The sequence below is a fragment of the Strongylocentrotus purpuratus genome, unplaced genomic scaffold (assembly GCF_000002235.5).
Source record: "Strongylocentrotus purpuratus isolate Spur 01 unplaced genomic scaffold, Spur_5.0 spur5_scaffold_20, whole genome shotgun sequence".
In the NCBI taxonomy this organism is placed as follows: Eukaryota; Metazoa; Echinodermata; class Echinoidea; order Camarodonta; family Strongylocentrotidae; genus Strongylocentrotus; species Strongylocentrotus purpuratus.
In genome coordinates, this window is record NW_022145606.1 from 962,669 (window position 1) to 978,622 (window position 15,954).

Sequence of the window (15,954 nt, forward strand, 5' to 3'; positions counted from 1 at the left end):
TGCAGTAGCTGTGCAGTCTCTGCAGCCTCCGCACGAAAATCGTACGGAGCCCGTGCAGCTTCCGTGTAAAGGTTGCGCGGAGAAGGCGCGGTGACCGTGCAGCCACCGTGCCGTTTTGAAGCGTTTTTTGGCCTCCATGTTCACCGAAAAATCGTGCGTTTGCTGCACGATAAGCGCGAGTCCTCAGCCCGAGGTCTGTGCAGGGATTGTGCAATGACACCTACGACATGTCTACGGACTACGGGCTTACGATTTTTCAAATTTGAATAACTTTCTGCGAAACAAAATCGTAGAGGCCGCGGAGCCCGTGAATCCGTACGAAAATCTCACAGCCACCTCCTGCCTCTGTACGGAAAAGGGAATACGGGCAGGATACGGGCTCCGTAGACTGATCGCAGGCCAAATGTAATCCAGGCATAACCTTTCAAAAAGTATAATAGAAAACAATAGCATGCTTTTTTTCTGTACTCTTGTCGAAAGAAAAAACATATTAATCCAGCACAATGTCGTATCTTTTTGCGTTGGAGAAGAGCAAAATAGCGAGTTGCGATTGCACTTCAGGAGATATCGCAAGTCCTCACTCATTCCGTTGTGGTCAGGCGGCTTTGGGGGGGGGGGGGCTAATGATGAAAGTAATCGTTAGTTTTCTTCTGTTATTAAACTTGTTTTGGTTGGTTGCATATTTTTATCGGAATGAGGGTTAGGGTTCGACATACGTAGGAGGCTCATAGTGGTTCGAAAAATGTGGCCAGCGCTCGTACGTGATTACGTGATATCCGCCATCTTCGTTAGTTCTCTGTAGTGTTCGCCGCTTTTTTTTCTCAACAATAGGCCAGGCTGGAATTCTTTAAATTTGTGAGCTGAAAAGATCGAGGACTAAGCAACTTGGCGGCAAGTGCACTCAAGCGTATCTCCCAGCACGTTCAACGACAGACAGATTTTAAAAAACTTGTGTTTCACTAAAAATAAGGTTGATAGGATTTTTCTCATACCATTGATTTCTATTGCAGACTGAATATTTACATACAAAAATTTCTTACGATTTTGTTTCTTCATCTATGTGTGGTATATTGTCCTGATATTTCGAATTTGTAAATTTCATGCAGGCCGTGATTCTATCTGCGTCATTGCATACCTTGTGAAGAATTTGAAGAAGCATACTTATCAAACCCGCCTTCAAATGATGAAAAACAACCAGCCAACGGTTTTCAAGATGTCAAGCTGTGTCATTTTCTGTGGAAAATTGGAGGATATCTTTCCTCATGACTTCGATCAACTCAAGAAATTCGTAACAAATCAGTGGGAAAGAATTACAAAACAGCAATGGCAGGATAGTTGGTTTCCACCATCAAAGGATACTCAACCAAATGACACCACACGCGCTATCAAATACGATGCAGTAAGTATTTAGTTAAATTATGCAGAGGATTAAGTCGTGTGATTTAGAACAATAATTAATTATGCACATTTTTTATTTGTACTATTTAATGACCTCACGTTTGATAAAAATGAAAAGAATCGAATATAAAGAAGTAGATTTGTTTGATAAAGAAGAAAGAGTTTTGATTTCTCACCCTTGTCACAATATCCACATTAAAGAAAATACGTTTTTAGCGTTGTTCATGACAGTGCATGTAATAACAATGTTTGGTACGGCCCCAATGGAAAAGGGGAGCTACGGAAAGGGAAGAATGGCAAGGAAAATTGGAGAACATTACAAGACAAAACAAGTATCGCCTCGAGATTGGAGACACACGGATATTAGGCAAGACAAGACATGATTGACAACATAGCTGTAGGGGATCACCTACGGATGTTTCATTGGTAATTTGTAACACTGCTCGCGGGATATTGATGCAATAATGTATACATAGACCATTATTAAGTAATTATTAATGTGTACATCCGAAGATCAAATATCACAAGCCAATCTAATGCTTCAACACGTAACTGAGTTGTAGCTATTAGCCATGTATTATAATATGATTATGTGAGTGTGTGCGTGTGTGTGTGTGTGTGTGTTTGAATGTTTGTGTTTCTAATGGCAAGTTTCTCTTATTTTTTTAATATCTCAGGCAACAGACAACAGGAAGAAATCTAGAAGAGAACCTCGCGGTCAAGGTAATAATGGATTTTGTATGTTTACCTTGAGCGATGAATTTCAATGATCATACAACACTCAAGTAGTATATGAAAACAGAAACGGGTAGATTCAAATTAATTGAAATACTTGTTAATAAGGAATTATTTGTTCGTGCATATGATTTTGTGAAAGCAAAGCAGCAATACTCGAATAACTCATACCTACAGGTACGCTCTGCAGCATACACATTTAAATGATGTTCAGCTGTTAGCACTTATCAAAATGCAACGTAAACAAGTAAATGTATCGAGAGAAAAAAATTATAAACGAGAATAACTAATGAGGTATAGGGGAAGGATTCCTTGTTAAGATGCCACAAACTATGTGATTTTTCAAAAGAAGTATTCAAGTAATAAAAACTAAAAACTCAGGAAATATACTGTAATCATAAACGAATTATTTGCAATCGTTATGTAAGTGATAACAATTGGCTATTGCCAGTCAAACTATGTGCTCGTCAGCCCCCATGAAAAATGTTATAGTGATGCTATAGAACATAGGATCAAAGCAGCAGGTGTGTTCACTTCTTATTCAGGAGCTAGCAGGTGACATCGAGTGGATTCACCAGTTCCCTTTGACAAAGAAATAATCATAAATGCATCGGAGAGGTCTCACAGACACATAACAAGCTTAATTGAGTCCCTGTATCTATACAAATAGCAAGCACAAGCGCGAAGTCCATTCATTTTGTTTGTAAGTGATCGTACATTTCCAAGCAAAGTCTGTGACAAAGGTTGGTTGGACCATCCATGGTTGGACATATGGTTTCGAGTTCGAGCATCGTTCCTCCTTTTTTCCCCTCCTGTCTCTGGCCTTATCTCTTTTTCGAAATCCCTCGTTATAGTTGGCACGAAGTAAAAGTAGCTCAGCCCGTATATATACAGTAACACCATTCGTTGTCAAAAGTAGGGCAGTGAGACAGGTTAGCAGTTGAACAAGTGGCAACAAAATGAAGATTTATGCAACCAGAGTGGATTTTAGAGTGTTGCTGAACATGGTTTTGAAGCAGAGAACAGAAGACCACTATCATAAAAACTACAATATAAAGATAAACCAATGTACAAAACGATGGGCATGCCACAGAGCAGCGCCTTGTAATTGCTGATGGTGACGATGACATTGTAATTCTTGTAATTTGATTCACCCCTCCTCTCTCTCTCTCTCTCTCTCTCCTGTTCTTCCGCACGCTAAACAATATTTCCCCTCAATTTTTAGCATGTTCTACAAAAGTTAATGACGTGTTTTATCTTTCCCTTTTTAACTATTCAAGGTGATCAAGAGTCATCACTGAAAACAGGCCAAACAGGCAATGAGGACAGAAGCACCAATGTGCATGAGTCAGGGCAAGGCAATCCCCATCAAGTGGATTCGGTGAGTCAGGTCGCATTTGCATTTTATACGAGACAGCAGGCCATTTATGTTGTTAAGAAAAGGTGCATTGATTTGAAAAACTAACTTGATTGTCATTATTGCAAAGGTGAAACTTTGATTGGACAAGTTTATACAAATTTGATGCTTGGAAACATTAGCAGTAATGATTATTATGAATTCAAAACGCTTAAAAACAGCCCCGGCATAAGACCTGAAAAGCTCTCCGATCGCTGCTGAGATGTGTGATGTCTCATTTTGAACATGATTTGCACAAGCAGACGATGTCCCATGACATCTCACACATTTCCAGTGCCTTTTTTGTCGTCTTCTCTTCAGTTATTTATCCTCATTTACTACCCTCAGGCTAAATGTTTAATATATTGCCTCACTTTAAACCCCGATGAAAAATCAAAGGAAAAAATAAAGGAATCCTTCGTTTGTAAACAAAATAAGACGCCATTATATTTTCAGCTGCATACACCGCAGTATGTTAAGGCGTTTCAATGGGGAACAAATGCCGTCCATGCTTTCATTCCGGGGCTTTTTTAATTTGAAAGGGTGGTTTCTTTGTTTGTTTATTAACCCCTATCCTGTGCATTTACCAAAAAAAAACTAGATTTGTAATACTTGTTCGGAACAAGTATAGGTGGGCTGGTCTAACTAAAATTTGCAACAAAATGAAGGGCACATTAGAAATAGCATATTGTTTCAGCTACAACATACTCGAAGTTCAGCGTGAGTGAAGCTAAAACGACGGAGATATTGCTCACGAAAGACGGAAAAGTAAAATCGAGTTTTGAGAAAAAATCATGTCCCTTAGAGAATACATGCAAAATGTGAAAAATTGACATTCCTGCTTTAATCGCAAAAATACACCATGATGCTTTTGTCAAAATGAAAAATCGTAACAAAAGCATTCGTAGAAAATTGTCGCTGCTAGAACATATCCAAATTTGGAAGAAAATCGATAAATATTTACAGAGAAACAATCAATTTTCCAAAAATATGCTGACATCATAATATGCAAATTGAAATTATGAGTTCGGAGGCCATTACGATGACGTCATGAGAAAATTGAGGGTCAAATGAGACATGAAATCATATATCCAATTCATACTCTATTAAAATATGAAGAAAAAAAAATGGGGTCACCTTGTATCCTGAAGAGCTACAATGGATTTTGTATAGGCATGTTTTTGCCCATATATGCTATGTATTACAAGAGCTCGCGCGCACGGAAATTAATGTTAAACGGTCGATCATTCCGTTATTAATAGTCATAAAGAGATAAACATGGTATCAATTTGTTTGTAAAAATATGTGGCATATTATGAAAGAGAAAAAAATGGCGATTCTATGTTGAGTAATAGTTTTACGCGCGAAAACGAGCAAATGCACGTGTGAGCGATTTTTTATAAAACGCTTAAAATGGCCTAAAACGTATGCAAAATTATGTTGAGACGATTTTGAGCATTTTAAAATTTTGCGCGCGCATTGACGCGCAGAGGTACGCGCACGCGCGCTTTTTTGGACCTGAAATTGACCGGACTGATATTGACCTTGATCATGATAAATCTGAATGAGAAATTACATTTGGTTCAGAAGATATGATCGTGAGTTGATTTTCCGAAAATGTTACAAAATGGCGCCTAGATTACGTCATCAGTGAAGGTCAATGTTGAAAACGTTATTGTGCTTTGTACATATGCCTATACATATGTGTATCAAATTTCAAGGCTTTTGATTTAGTCATTTTCAAGTTATCTTGTCCACAAAAAAAAGTGGTTAGAAATAAGAAAAATAAACTAGATTTGTAATACTTGTTTGGTACAAGTATAGGTGGGCTGGTCCAGCTAACATTTTAGACAAAATGAAGGGCACATTTGAGATAGCTAATTGTCTCAGCTACATCATACTCGAAGTTCAGCGTAAATGAAGCTAAAATGACGTAGATGTTGCCCGCGAAAGACGGGAATGTAGAATCGAGTTTTGAGAAAAAGTCATGTCCCATAGAGAATACACGCAAAATGTGAAAAATTGACATGCCTCCTTTAATCGCAAAAATACGCCATGATACCTTTGTCAAAATGAAGAATAGTACTGACTGCATTTGTAGAAATTTGTCTCAGCTAGAACATATTAAAATTTGGAAGAAAATTGATCAATATTTACAGAGATACAATCAATTTTCCATAAATATGCTGACGTCATAATATGCAAATTGGAATTTTGAGTTCGGAGGCCATTATGATGACGTCATGAGTTAATTGAGGGTCAAATGAGACATGAAACAATATTTCCGAATCATACTCTTTTAAAATATGAAAACAAATTGGGGTCACCTTGCATCCTAAAGAGCTACAATGGATTTTGTATAGGCGTGTTTTTGCCCATATATGCTATGTATTACAAGAGCTCGCGCGCATGGAGATTTATGTTAAACGGTCGATCATTCCGTTATTAATAGTCATAAAGAGACAAACATGGTATCAATATGTTTGTAAATATATGTGGTATATTATGAAAGAAAAAAAAAAGGCAATTCAATGTTGTGCAAAAGTTTTACGCGCGAAAACGCGCGCGCATGCTCGTACGCGCGATTTTTTATAAAATGCTTAGAATGGGCTAAAACGTATGCAAAATGATTTTCAGACGATTTTGAGCATTTCAAAATTTTGCGCGCGCATTGACGCGCGGACGTACGCGCACGCGCGCGTTTTTTGACCTTTTATTGACCGGACGGATATTGACCTTGATCATGATAAATATGAACGAGAAATACCTTTTGGTTATGAAGATATGATCATGAGTCGATTTTCGTAAAATTTTACAAAATGGCGCCTAGATGACGTCATCAGTGAAGGTCAATGTTGAAAACGTTATTGTGCTTTGTACATATGTCTATACATATGTGTGCCAAATTTCTAGGCATTTGATTGAGCCATTTCCAAGTTATCTTGTTCACAAAAAAGTGGTTAGAAATAAGAAAAATATTTAACTAGATTTGTAATACTTGTTTCGAACAAGTATAGGTGGGCTGGTCCAACTAAAATTGAGACAAAATCAAAGGCACATTTAAGATAACTTATTGTCTCAGCTACAACATACTCGAAGTTCAGCGTAAAAGAATCTAAAACGACGGAGATATTGCTCGCGAAAGACGGAAATGTAGAACCCAGTTTTGAGAAAGAGTAATGTCCCGTAGAGAATACAGGCAAAATGTGAAAAATTGACATGCCACCTTTAATCGCAAATATACGCCATGATGCCTTTGTCAAAATGAAAAATCGTGACTTTATTATTTGTTGAAAATTGTCTCAGCTAGAACATACTAAAATTTGGAAGAAAATCAATCAACATTTACAGAGATACAATCAATTTTCCATAAATATGCTGACGTCATAATATGCAAATTGGAATTTTGAGTTCGGAGGCCATTATGATGACGTCATGAGTTAATTGAGGGTCAAATGAGACATGAAACAATATTTCCGAATCATACTCTTTTAAAATATGAAAACAAATTGGGGTCACCTTGCATCCTAAAGAGCTACAATGGATTTTGTATAGGCGTGTTTTTGCCCATATATGCTATGTATTACAAGAGCTCGCGCGCATGGAGATTTATGTTAAACGGTCGATCATTCCGTTATTAATAGTCATAAAGAGACAAACATGGTATCAATATGTTTGTAAATATATGTGGTATATTATGAAAGAAAAAAAAAAGGCAATTCAATGTTGTGCAAAAGTTTTACGCGCGAAAACGCGCGCGCATGCTCGTACGCGCGATTTTTTATAAAATGCTTAGAATGGGCTAAAACGTATGCAAAATGATTTTCAGACGATTTTGAGCATTTCAAAATTTTGCGCGCGCATTGACGCGCGGACGTACGCGCACGCGCGCGTTTTTTGACCTTTTATTGACCGGACGGATATTGACCTTGATCATGATAAATATGAACGAGAAATACCTTTTGGTTATGAAGATATGATCATGAGTTGATTTTCGTAAAATTTTACAAAATGGCGCCTAGATGACGTCATCAGTGAAGGTCAATGTTGAAAACGTTATTGTGCTTTGTACATATGTCTATACATATGTGTGCCAAATTTCTAGGCATTTGATTGAGCCATTTCCAAGTTATCTTGTTCACAAAAAAGTGGTTAGAAATAAGAAAAATATTTAACTAGATTTGTAATACTTGTTTCGAACAAGTATAGGTGGGCTGGTCCAACTAAAATTGAGACAAAATCAAAGGCACATTTAAGATAACTTATTGTCTCAGCTACAACATACTCGAAGTTCAGCGTAAAAGAATCTAAAACGACGGAGATATTGCTCGCGAAAGACGGAAATGTAGAACCCAGTTTTGAGAAAGAGTAATGTCCCGTAGAGAATACAGGCAAAATGTGAAAAATTGACATGCCACCTTTAATCGCAAATATACGCCATGATGCCTTTGTCAAAATGAAAAATCGTGACTTTATTATTTGTTGAAAATTGTCTCAGCTAGAACATACTAAAATTTGGAAGAAAATCAATCAACATTTACAGAGATACAATCAATTTTCCATAAATATGCTGACGTCATAATATGCAAATTGGAATTTTGAGTTCGGAGGCCATTATGATGACGTCATGAGTTAATTGAGGGTCAAATGAGACATGAAACAATATCTCCGAATCATACTCTTTTAAAATATGAAAACAAATTGGGGTCACCTTGCATCCTAAAGAGCTACAATGGATTTTGTATGGGCATGTTTTTGCCCATATATGCTATGTATTACAAGAGCTCGCGCGCACGGAAATTTATGTTAAACGGTCGATCATTCCGTTATTAATAGTCATAAAGAGACAAACATGGTATCAATTTGTTTGTAAAAATATGTGAAATATTATGAAAGAAAAAAAAATGGCGATTCTATGTTGTGTAATAGTTTTACGCGCGAAAACGCGCGCGCATGCGCATGTGCGCGATTTTTTATAAAATGCTTAGAATGGCCTAAAACGTATGCAAAATGATTTTGAGACGATTTTGAGCATTTTTAAATTTTGCGCGCGCATTGACGCGCGGACGTACGCGCACGCGCGCGTTATTTGACCTGAAATTGACCAAACGGATATTGACCTTGATCATGATAAATATGAATGAGAAATAGCTTTTGGTTATGAAGATATGATCATGAGTTGATTTTCGTAAAATTTTTCAAAATGGCGCCTAGATGACGTCATCAGTGAAGGTCAATGTTGAAAACGTTATTGTGCTTCGTACATATGCCTATACATATGTGTGCCAAATTTCAAGGCATTTGATTGAGCCATTTTTGTGTTATTTTGTTCACAAAAAAGTGGTTAGAAATAAGAAAAATATTTAATAACTAGATTTGTAATACTTGTTTGGAACAAGTATAGGTGGGCTGGTCCAACTAAAATTTAAGACAAAATAAAGGGCACATTTGAGATAGCTTATTGTCTCAGCTAAAACATACTCGAAGTTCAGCGTAAACGAAGCTAAAACGACGTAGATATTGCTCGCAAAAGATGTAGAATCCAGTTTTGAGAAAAAGTCATGTCCCATAGAGAATACACGCAAAATGTGAAAAATTGACATGCCTCCTTTAATCGCAAAAATACGCCATGATGCCTTTGTCAAAATGAAAAATCGTGACAACTGGATTTGTAGAGAATTGTCTCAGCTAGAACGTATCAAAATTTTGAAGAAAATCGATCAATTTTTACAAAGATACAATCAATTTTCCAAAAATCTGCTGACGTCATAATATGCAAATTGAAATTTTGAGTTCGGAGGCCATTATGATGACGTCATGAGAAAATTGAGGGTCAAATGAGACATGAAATCATATCTCCAATTCATACTCAATCAAAATATGAAAAAAAATTGGGGTCACCTTGCATCCTAAAGAGCTACAATGGATTTTGCATAGGCATGTTTTTGCCCATATATGCTATGTATTACAAGAGCTCGCGCGCACGGAAATTTATGTTTAACGATCGATCATTCCGTCATTAATAGTTATAAAGAGATAAACATGCTATCAATTTGTTTGTAAAAATATGTGGAATTTTATGAAAGAAAAGAAATGGCGATTCTTTGTTGTGCAATAGTTTTACGCGCGAAAACGCGCACGCATGCGCGTGTGCGCGATTTTTTATAAAATGCTTAGAATGGCCTAAAACGTATGCAAAATGATTTTGAGACGATTTGAGCATTTCAAAATTTGACGCGCACATTGACGCGCGGACGTACGCGCACGCGCGCTTTATTTGACCTGCAATTGACCGGACGGATATTGACCTTGATCATGATAAATATGAATGAGAAATACCTTTTGGTTATGAAGATATGATCATGAGTTGATTTTCGTAAAATTTTACAAATTTTACGCCTAGATGACGTCATCAGTCAAGGTCAAGATTGAAAAAAATTCTGTGGTTCGTACATATGCCTATACATATGTGTGCCAAATTTCAAGGCATTTCATTGAGCCATTTTCAAGTTATTTTGTTCACAAAAAAGTGGTTAGAAATAAGAAAAATATATAATAAAGGCAATTCTAACGAAATTATAAGGTGGTCTGTACGATATACAGCCCACCTGATAATAATAAATAAAGGCAATTCTAACGAAATTATAAGGTGGTCTGTACTATATACAGCCCACCTGATAATAAATAAAGGCAATTCTAACGAAATTATAAGGTGGTCTGTACGATATACAGCCCACCTGATAAACTAGATTTGTAATACTTGTTTGGTACAAGTATAGGTGGGCTGGTCCAGCTAACATTTTAGACAAAATGAAGGGCACATTTGAGATAGCTAATTGTCTCAGCTACATCATACTCGAAGTTCAGCGTAAATGAAGCTAAAATGACGTAGATGTTGCCCGCGAAAGACGGGAATGTAGAATCGAGTTTTGAGAAAAAGTCATGTCCCATAGAGAATACACGCAAAATGTGAAAAATTGACATGCCTCCTTTAATCGCAAAAATACGCCATGATACCTTTGTCAAAATGAAGAATAGTACTGACTGCATTTGTAGAAATTTGTCTCAGCTAGAACATATTAAAATTTGGAAGAAAATTGATCAATATTTACAGAGATACAATCAATTTTCCATAAATATGCTGACGTCATAATATGCAAATTGGAATTTTGAGTTCGGAGGCCATTATGATGACGTCATGAGTTAATTGAGGGTCGAATGAGACATGAAACAATATTTCCGAATCATACTCTTTTAAAATATGAAAACAAATTGGGGTCACCTTGCATCCTAAAGAGCTACAATGGATTTTGTATAGGCGTGTTTTTGCCCATATATGCTATGTATTACAAGAGCTCGCGCGCATGGAGATTTATGTTAAACGGTCGATCATTCCGTTATTAATAGTCATAAAGAGACAAACATGGTATCAATATGTTTGTAAATATATGTGGTATATTATGAAAGAAAAAAAAGGCAATTCAATGTTGTGCAAAAGTTTTACGCGCGAAAACGCGCGCGCATGCTCGTACGCGCGATTTTTTATAAAATGCTTAGAATGGGCTAAAACGTATGCAAAATGATTTTCAGACGATTTTGAGCATTTCAAAATTTTGCGCGCGCATTGACGCGCGGACGTACGCGCACGCGCGCGTTATTTTACCTTTTATTGACCGGACGGATATTGACCTTGATCATGATAAATATGAACGAGAAATACCTTTTGGTTATGAAGATATGATCATGAGTTGATTTTCGTAAAATTTTACAAAATGGCGCCTAGATGACGTCATCAGTGAAGGTTAATGTTGAAAACGTTATTGTGCTTTGTACATATGTCTATACATATGTGTGCCAAATTTCTAGGCATTTGATTGAGCCATTTCCAAGTTATCTTGTTCACAAAAAAGTGGTTAGAAATAAGAAAAATATATAATAAATTGTTTGGAACAAGTATAGGTGGGCTGATCCAACAAAAAATTGAGACAAAATAAAGGGTACATTTAAGATAGCTTTTTGTCTCAGCTACAACATACTCGAAGTTCAGCGTAAATGAAGCTAAAACGACGTAGATATTGCTCGCGAAAGACGGGAATGTAGAATCGAGTTTTGAGAAAAAATCATGTCCCATAGAGAATACACGCAAAATGTGAAAATTGACATGCCTCCTTTAATCACAAAAATACGCCATGATGCTTTTGTCAAAATTAACAATTGTTATGACTTCATTTGTAGAAAATTGTCTCAGCTAGAACATTTCAAAATTTAGAAGAAAATCAATCACTATTTACAGAGATACAATCAATTTTCCATAAATATGCTGACGTCATAATATGCAAATTGGAATTTTGAGTTCGGAGGCCATTATAATGACGTCATGAGTTAATTGAAGGTCAAATGTGACATGAAACAATATCTCCGAATCATACTCTATCAAAATATGAAAACAAATTGGGGTCACCTTGCATCCTAAAGAGCTACAATGGATTTTGTATAGGCATGTTTTTGCCCATATATGCTATGTATTACAAGAGCTCGCGCGCACCGAGATTTATGTTAAACGGTCGATCATTCCGTTATTAATAGTCATAAAGAGACAAACATGGTATCAATTTGTTTTTAAATATATGTGGAATATTATAAAAGAAAAAAAATGGTGATTCTATGTTATGTAATAGTTTTACGCGCGAAAACGCGCGCGCATGGGCGTGTGCGCGATTTTTTATAAAATGCTTAGAATGGCCTAAAACGTATGCAAAATGATTTTGAGACGATTTTGAGCATTTTAAAATTTTGCGCGCGCATTGACGCGCGGACGTACGCGCACGCGCGCATTATTTGAGCTGAAATTAACCGGACGGATATTGACCTTCATCATGATAAATATGAATGAGAATTACTTTTTGGTTATGAAGATATGATCATGAGTTGATTTTCGTAAAATTTTACAAAATGGCGCCTAGATGACGTCATCAGTGAAGGTCAATGTTGAAAACGTTATTGTGCTTCGTACATGTGCCTATACATATGTGTGCCAAATTTCAAGGCATTTGATTGAGCCATTTTCGTGTTATTTTGTTCACAAAAAAGTGGTTAGAAATAAGAAAAATATTTAATAATAAATAAAGGCAATTCTAACGAAATTATAAGGTGGTCTGTACTATATACAGCCCACCTGATAAATAAAGGCAATTCTAACGAAATTATAAGGTGGTCTGTATTAGATACAGCCCACCTGATAAATAAAGGCAATTCTAACGAAATTATAAGGTGATCTGTACGTTATACAGCCCACCTGACTAGATTTGTAATACTTGTTTGGAACAAGTATAGGTTGGCTGATCCAACAAAAAATTGAGACAAAATAAAGGGTACAGTTGAGATAGCTCTTTGTCTCAGCTACAACACACTCGAAGTTCAGCGTAAATGAAGCTAAAACGACGTAGATATTGCCCGCGAAAGACGGGAATGTAGAATCGAGTTTTGAGAAAAAGTCATGTCCCTTAGAGAATACACGCAAAATGTGAAAAATTGACATGCCTCCTTTAATCGCAAAAATGCGCCATGATGTCTTTGTCAAATAAAGATAATAGTTACTGCATTTGTAGAAAATTGTCTCAGCCACAACATATCAAAATTTGGAAGAAAATCGATCAATATTTACAGAGATACAATCAATTTTCCATAAATATGCTGACGTCATAATATGCAAATTGGAATTTTGAGTTCGGAGGCCATTATGATGACGTCATGAGTTAATCGAGGGTCAAATGAGACATGAAACAATATCTCCGAATCATACTCTAATAAAATTTGAAAAAAAATTGAGGTCACCTTACATCCTAAAGAGTTACAATTGATTTTCTATAGCCATGTTTTTGCCCATATATGCTATGTTTTACAAGAGCTCGCGCGCACGGAAATTTATGTTAAACGGTCGATCATTCCGTTATTAATAGTCATAAAGAGACAAACATGGTATCAATTTGTTTTTAAAAATATGTGAAATATTATGAAAGAAAAAAAATTGCGATTCTATGTTGTGTAATAGTTTTACGCGCGAAAACGCGCTTGCGCGTGTGCGCGATTTTTTATAAAATGCTTAGAAGGACCTAAAACATATGCAAAATGATTTTGAGACGATTTTGAGCATTTTGAAATTTTGCGCGCGCATTGACGCGCGGACGTACGCGCACGTGCGCGTTCTTTGACCTGAAATTGACCGGACGAATATTGACCTTGATCATGATAAATATGAATGAGAAATAGTTTTTGGTTATGAAGATATGATCATGAGTTGATTTTCGTAAAGTTTTACAAAATGGCGCCTAGATGACGTCATCACTAAAGGTCAATGTTGAAAACATTATTGTGCTTTGTACATATGCCTTGACATATGTGTGCCAAATTTCAAGGATTTTGATTGAGCCATTTTTGTGTTATCTTGTTCACGAAAAAGTGGTTAGAAATAAGAAAAATATTTAATAAATAAATAAAGGCAATTCTAACGAAATTATAAGGTGGTCTGTACGATATACAGCCCACCTGATAAATAAATAAATAATAAAGGTAATTCTAACGAAATTATAAGGTGGTCTGTACGATATACAGCCCACCTGATAATTCAAAACTCAGAATCGGTGTCATATCCCTTTTTGGATGGTGTAAAATTCCATCACATATATATACACTAAACCCATTATAATTTGAGAAATAATAGCAATTATGTTCATTCTTTATGGGATATCGTCAGTTTGGGCAGGATTGGTTCATACTCTGACGGCATTAAAACATCGTTTTTTTTTCTGGCGAATCTCTCGCATATTCCAGATGCTATGGAGGTGGTTGTATTTGTATTTTTATAAATTTCCCGATATGTAGTTGACCTAAAACTTGTACGATGACGATCTGTTAGCTTACCAGTTTTTATTGATACATTATTTGCCATACTTGTGATTTTCTTTGAACAAGCACTTTAGGAAAACCATTGTAGTTTATTTATCTATTCGCACCCTTCTTCTCCTCCTCGTTGATTCCAAATTAACCCTTAACACACCAATGATTATGAACAATGCTATATTCTACTTGATATAACTCACTCCTACAGTGTGTGTTTGCGTTATTGTGTGTGCGTGTGTATGAGTATTTTTCTAATGGCAAGTTTCTCTTATTTTTTAAATATCTCAGGCAACAGACAACAAGACGGAATCTAGAAGAGAACCTCGCGGTCAAGGTAATAATGGATTTTATTTATTTACCTTCATCAATGTATTTCAATGATCGTACAACACTCAAGTAGTATATGAAAAGAGAAACGGGTAGATTCAAAATAATTGAAATACTTTTTAATGAGGAATGAAATGTTTGTGCGTATGATTTTGTGAAAGCAAAGCAACAATACTCGAATAACCCATACCTACATGTACGCTCTGCAGCATACACATTTAAATGATGTTCAGCTGTTAGCACTTATCAAAATGCAACGTAAACAAGTAAATGTATCGAAAAAATAAATTTCTAAACGAGAATAACTAATGAGGTATAGGGGAAGGATTCCTTGTTAAGATGCCACAAACTATATGATTTTTCAAAAGAAGTATTCAAGTAAAAACAACTAAGAATTCAGGAAATATACTGTAATTATATACGAATTATTTGCAATCGTTATGTAAGTGATAACAATTGGCTATTGCCAGTCAAACTATGTGCTCGTCAGCCCCCATGAAAAATGTTATAGTGATGCTATAGAACATAGGATCAAAGCAGCAGGTGTGTTCACTTCTTATTCAGGAGCTAGCAGGTAACACCGAGTGGATTCACCAGTGCCCTTTAAAAAAAATCTAAATTCATCGGAGAGGTCTCACAGACACATAACAAGCTTAATTGAGTCCCTGTATCTATACAAATAGCAAGCACAAGCGTGAAGTTCCGTTCATTTTGTTTGTAAGTGATCGTACATTTCCAAGCAAAGTTTTTGACAAAGGTGGGTTGGAGATATGGTTTCGGGTTCGAGTCATCGTGCCTCCTTGTTCCCCTTCTGTCCCTGGCCTTATCTCTCTTTCGAAATCCCTCGTTATCCATTATAGGCTTTGGGCATGGAGAGATGGCACAGTGATGACGTTGTAATTATTATATTTGTTTCAGCCCTCCCCCCCCCCCCTCTTTCTCTCTCTCTCTCTCTCTCTCACTCGCAAGCTAAACAATATTTCCCCTCAATTTTTAGCATGTTCTACAAAAGTTAATGACGTGTTTTATCTTTCATTTTTTTTAACTATTCAAGGTGATCAAGAGTCATCACTGAAAACAGGCCAAACAGGCAATGCGGACAGAAGCACCAATGTGCATGAGTCATGGCAAGGCAATCCCCACCAAGTGGATTCGGTGAGCCAGATCGCATTTGCATTTTATACGAGACAGCAGGCCAT

The 15,954-nt window shown here is 36.4% G+C and overlaps 1 protein-coding gene across 1 annotated transcript in view; it reads left to right on the forward strand.

Annotated features, from left to right (window-relative positions):
• The first annotated feature begins 974 nt into the window (after nt 1-974).
• Nucleotides 975-15,954, forward strand: part of LOC574698 — a 54,430-nt gene continuing 39,450 nt past the window's right edge. The window contains exons 1-5 of the mRNA XM_030992613.1: nt 975-1,399; nt 2,076-2,121; nt 3,414-3,514; nt 14,717-14,762; nt 15,810-15,910. Of these exons, the coding sequence (XP_030848473.1) occupies nt 1,181-1,399; nt 2,076-2,121; nt 3,414-3,514; nt 14,717-14,762; nt 15,810-15,910 (513 nt within the window). The 5' untranslated portion in view covers nt 975-1,180. The remainder of the gene's footprint in view (nt 1,400-2,075; nt 2,122-3,413; nt 3,515-14,716; nt 14,763-15,809; nt 15,911-15,954) is intronic.